This window comes from Neopsephotus bourkii, unplaced genomic scaffold (assembly GCF_033783945.1).
Source record: "Neopsephotus bourkii isolate Nb327-2 ecotype Australia unplaced genomic scaffold, CSIRO-AGI_Nbou_v1 NB_1231, whole genome shotgun sequence".
Classification (NCBI taxonomy): domain Eukaryota; kingdom Metazoa; phylum Chordata; class Aves; order Psittaciformes; family Psittacidae; genus Neopsephotus; species Neopsephotus bourkii.
In genome coordinates, this window is record NW_026901716.1 from 14,142 (window position 1) to 19,204 (window position 5,063).

The 5,063-nt window shown below is 56.6% G+C and overlaps 1 protein-coding gene across 1 annotated transcript; it reads right to left on the bottom strand.

Annotated features, from left to right (window-relative positions):
- Positions 1–2,762: 2,762 nt before the first annotated feature.
- Positions 2,763–4,716, bottom strand: LOC133218178 (uncharacterized). The gene is given in 3 exon segments (XM_061364331.1): positions 2,763–3,343; positions 4,096–4,126; positions 4,129–4,716. Coding segments are annotated over 3 exon segments (852 nt in total). The 5' UTR covers positions 4,604–4,716; the 3' UTR covers positions 2,763–2,997.
- Positions 4,717–5,063: the final 347 nt, after the last annotated feature.

Consider the following 5,063-nt stretch of genomic DNA (forward strand, 5'->3'; position numbering starts at 1 on the left):
GGAGCAGCTTCATTTCATTTTCTTTTTTCCTCTCTGAAAGGACACAAAAGTTGTTCCAGCTGCTGTGTCTGGAACTGAGGTACCAAGAGACACCTTCCAAGCAAAGGCCCTGTGTTGAAGCACCCTCAGGAAGGATGAAGTGTGTGTGAAGGGGGGGCTGTAGGGTAGGATGATGCTTCATCCTCAGCTGGAAACTTGGACAACAGCACCAGGCGCTTTCTGGGATGTTTGAGTGTTTAATAAGAGAGAGAGGAAGGTTTGTGGGTGAAAAATGGAGCCTCCTGGTCCCGCAGGGTCAGCGAGTGGCCCTGCTGCTGGCCCGGCTCCTTTGGCCACTGCTGGTGTCGCCTTGGATCATCAGTGGCGGGGCCGCTTCTTGGGGGGTGCAGCGGAGTCTTCAGAGCTGCTGCTCTTCCGCTTGGAGCCGGCCCTTCCCCAGCGGGGAGCAGAGGCCCCGGGCACAGCCTGCCCTGGCTCCTGCTGTGCCTCTTCCTGCTCCGCTGGGATGGGAGCGGGGACGCAGGCAGGACCCCCCTGCACGGCAGCGGTCGAGGTGCTCGGGAGCGCGTCTGCGTCCGCTGCAGCAGCGCTGCCGGAGGGGGCTGCTCTGGGCACAGGGGTCCCCAGCGTGCAGGCAGTGGGGCTGGGGCTGGGCTCGGGGCGGTCAGAGTGGGTCACGCTGGTGGTGACGGTCCACTCACCTCTGTGCTGGCTGCCGGAGGAGGTGATCCTCACCACGAGCTTGCCCTTGCGTCGCACATGGCACGCCCTCCAGCTGGTGCTGGCCACAGGGCTGCCCTCCTGCCACCAGCTGAACTCAGACCAGCACTCGCTGGCTCTGGGGCTCTTCCCCAAGCCGCTGCCAGCACAGGAGTCCTCGCGGATCATGAGTTTCAGCACTTCTTCCGCGCACTCCTCTGTGGCCTCCAGGAGCCTTCGCACGAACCTCGACGTGTGGCTCCGCAGGTCGGGGCGCAGCACCGCATCCAGGAAACCTTCATCCAGGCCGTAGGCGGGCAGCGCGTCCAGGATCATGCGTGTCATCAGGTATGCCTTCAAGCTGCGCCCGCCAAAGAACCGCTTCATCTCCTGAAAGACCCAGGCCTGCAGCAAGAGCAGCAGCTGAGGGTACTTGCGGAAAAGGAACACCCAGGCAGAGGCTGGGAAGCCCCCCACACACTGTGCATCCATAGCACAGGGTTGGTGCACCACGGGTGCTGCTGGCACCGGCAGTCCAGAAAGACCTTCCTCTGGGGCGCTGAGTGATGCTGCTGCACGTGCTCCTCTGAGAGCTCCTCAGAGCCGTCTCCCACAGCAACTGCCCTATGGGAGTACCTGGGTGGAATATGAGCAGGGCGAGCAGCAAGGTCACAATGGGGGGGGGGGGAATGACGTCACAGGGCGTGGCTGGGGGACGTTGCAGGGCGTGGCTGGGGTCGTCACAGGGCGTGGCTGGGGGCTGTCGCCATGGGCTCTCCATTGTATTTGCCACTGCTTCATCCTCAGCTGGAAGCTTGGACAGCAGCGCCAGACGCTTTCTGGGATGTTCAAGTGTTTAATAACAGAGAGAGGAAGGTTTCTGGGTGAAAAACGGAGCCTCCTGGTCCCGCAGGGTCAGCGAGTGGCCCTGCTGCTGGCCCGGCTCATTTGGCCACTTCTGGTGTTGCCTTCGAGCATTACTGGTGGTGTGATGTCTTTGCGGGTGCAGAGGAGTTCTTGGAGCTGCTGGTCTTCCTCTTGTGAGGGCACTGGGTTTGGTGTATTCAACCCAGTAGACCATTTAACTTCTTGGTAGCAAGGGCATATTGCCATCTTCCTTTCAATTTTGTGTCCGCCAGGACCCTCGCATCCTATTCTGCAGAGCTGCTTTCCAAACAGTTATTCCCCAACATTTCCTGGTTCATGGAGCTTTTCATTCCCAGGTGCAGCTCCTTGCACTTGCTCTTGTTAAACCTTTGCAGTTCTTGTCAGCCTATTTCTCCAGCCTGTCGAGAAGGAGATGTAAGAGAAGGGAAGCAGGAGTATTAACAAAGAAGCAGGAGTTACCCATTTCTTTTGTCTCCACTTTGCTCTTTAGAGTCGAGGTAAAAACTGTCTTGGCTGGAAAGACGGAGAGAGCAGCCTGCGTGCTGGTGAGCGGCCCAGAGGCTCCAGCTCTGGTGATGGGTGATGCATGCTGGTGGAGCCCGAGGGCAGGCTAACCCGGGTGTAAGCACTGCCAGGGGCAATTATAGCTTGAAGGATGGAGTAAAATGTGCGTGGCTTCCAGTCGACTATTCCATCGTCACTCAGGTCAAGCACCTCTTATCTCAGAAGGGAGTTATGAGTGGTGACGGATGCAGGAGCCAGCCCTTGGCGTGTGCGTTGAACACTATTTTGGGAGTCTTATTGCACCCCTTGAGCTCACCTGCAGCTGCACACTCTGTGCCCCTTGGGCTCCCAAGAGAGGAGCCGTGAGGGGCCATCTCCTGCCTCTAGAGTTTCACTTGCCCCCAGCATCCTCAGGAACACAAGGGTTGGGGGGCTCTAAGATCATCCTTTTTCCCCCCTTGACCCTTTCGTTTCTGGGGCCCTGGGCGCAGGCTGCATCTAGCCCCTGAAGGAATAAAGCCCCTTCACGCAGACACAGCTGAAGGAAGAAGCTATGCACTGCAACACCTTCAGGTCTACAACTGTGGCTCCAGCTCTTCAAGCTCCTCCAATGCTGAACCCAGCATCAGCCTTTCAGAGCACAGGGCAGAGCTTTTTCCTTCCACTGAGGGTTCAAAGATAACCTCAGAGCAGAAGTAAATTCGGCTTCCTACACCTTTGGATTTCCAACACACTTGAAGTTTCTTCTGGAGGAAGTTAGAGGTCGAACACTAGGTGTTCCCAGCCCCTCTGCTTCTGAGGATCCTCACTGCAGCCACTGAGAAGATCTTTCTCCTCTCCTCTAGCTGGGCCTAACCTTCCTCTGAGGCAGGGTTTGAGCTACACATTTCTGCCTTACCTGGAAGCTCATATTCTTTTACAAGAGGAGGAACACATCCCCCTCACAACAGATGCCAGTACTGTAATACAGGCCACCTTAGAAGACCTGCGAAGAAAGCTGCAGTATGTGGAGCTTGCCTGAAGCAGCCACCTCAGTGGCAGCAAGCACATCCAAAGGACCATGCTTCCCTCCCTGCACAAAACCCAGGCGAGTCTCCCAGCTCCAAGCCCTACCTTGCCTGGCTTCAGTTTGACCCAGGGTTCATTCTCTGGTCTCTGGAGCTCAGTGGTGAGGGTGCGGTGAGCAGCGTCCCAGCGGTGCACAACGTCGTAGGGCGCCGTGTTGATGAGAGCACGAGCGTAGCTGTTGTATCTACAAGCAAAGAAGAGGTCAGAGACTGCCCCCGTGGCTCCAGGGGCACAGCCAGGTATTCCCACAGGGAACCGCAGGAGCCTGGGGGATGAGGCAGTGTTTAAGGGAAGCCAGAGAGAGGACAGGAGAGGTTACACTGCAAGTGCAGGACTGTCAGGAGAATACCCAGCACTGGGAGCAAGGAGTATGCTACCAAGTGCAAAAGTGTTCGTGCTGGTGTCCCATGGAAGGATGTGCCACAGCAAAGGGTGAGGCCACAGGCTGTCAGAATTAAAGTGCAAAGCAGTGCTGGACAGGCTCCTGCACTAAGCCAGGCTGGAGCTGCAGAAAGCAGCCCAAATTTCCTTTGGAAGGGCTGAATCCTACTGCCTCTCAAACGAATGGAGATGGAGGCATGGAGGTGAAGTGAGGAAGAGAGGAGTGAAAAGCCAGAGCTCAGCACTGACACCCATCCTTGTATGGGTGCCTCTGACACCTCCTCTAAAGCAGCAGTGCACAGCCCAGGAAGAAACCTGGGCTGTTCCTGTGGCTTCACTGCTGCCCCTCAAATAGAGATTGTTTTTTCATAGAACCACAGCCTGGTTTGGATTGGAAAGGACCTTAAAGGTCATCCAGTTCCAAGCCCTGTCCCAGGCAGGGACACCTTCCACTAGAAGGTGCCATTTTAGTTTAGGGTATCTCCTGAAAATCCTCCACTCTCTGCCACAATCCCCTCTCCTCCCCATTGGCAAGAGGCCTCACATGGGTGTTACCTGAGGAGATAAAGCTCCTTCTTCAGGGGCAGACACTGAGAACTGGCCCAATTCCAATCACGGGGTTGTGACAGTCTCCCACATTCTTGACATCCTCCTGCTCCAGCGGGACCTTGGGGAGCATCTCCAATTGGTCTGGGGAGCGCTGGAGAACCTGCTCTGCCGCACAGAAACCATCCACCAGCAGCATCCACCCGCTCGTGCCCTTGTGCTTCAGGCACTGGAACACTTGGATGCTGCATGGGCAAGAGAAACCAGAGCATGAAGACACTTGGGCTGCCTGTCCCGGGGCCAGAAGGTGCTCCCCATCAGGTGCAGGTGCATGCAACCACCCTTCTGGTTTCACTGAGGCCTGCCAGGGAACGGAGACAGACCAGCAGTTAACAGCTCTGCCTGCCACCTCTTCAGGCCTAATCTCCACCATCTCAGAACAGGAGGACAGTAAAGAAATGCTGGTTGTACTGTTGAAGTTGTCGGGAAGTACAAGGGTGTCCAGGGTGACTCTCATTCAAAGGCACATACATTATGGTCTCCTAACAAGGCAACACATTAAAGGCCCTTTGGAAAGCCTGGAGGAGTCTCCAGCGAGCATCTTGCCCACAGGCACATCCCTCCCTAGTGGGAAACCATCCAACTCAGCTCCTGTCCTACCATTACTGCTCGGAAGCTTCTCTTTCCCTCTGTCCAAGCAAGGCGGCATTGCGCTGTTAGAAGCAAACACCCAGGAGCTGCCTCCAGCCCCCTTCCCTGTTAGAGAATGAACTGTTACCCTCTGGGAAAGCCTTGATCTTCTGCTCTCCCTTCAGGGCCTCTGAACCCAGTCCCACAGCAGGGGACGGAGCAGCACCTCCCACCTCCACAGTCACCAGCACCTTTTCACCTGGGTGCTCCATTCACCCTTACAAAGGCAGTGCAGGAGCACTGGAGCAAAGGCCACTCTCTGCCTCCAAGGCAACAACCTCCTCCTG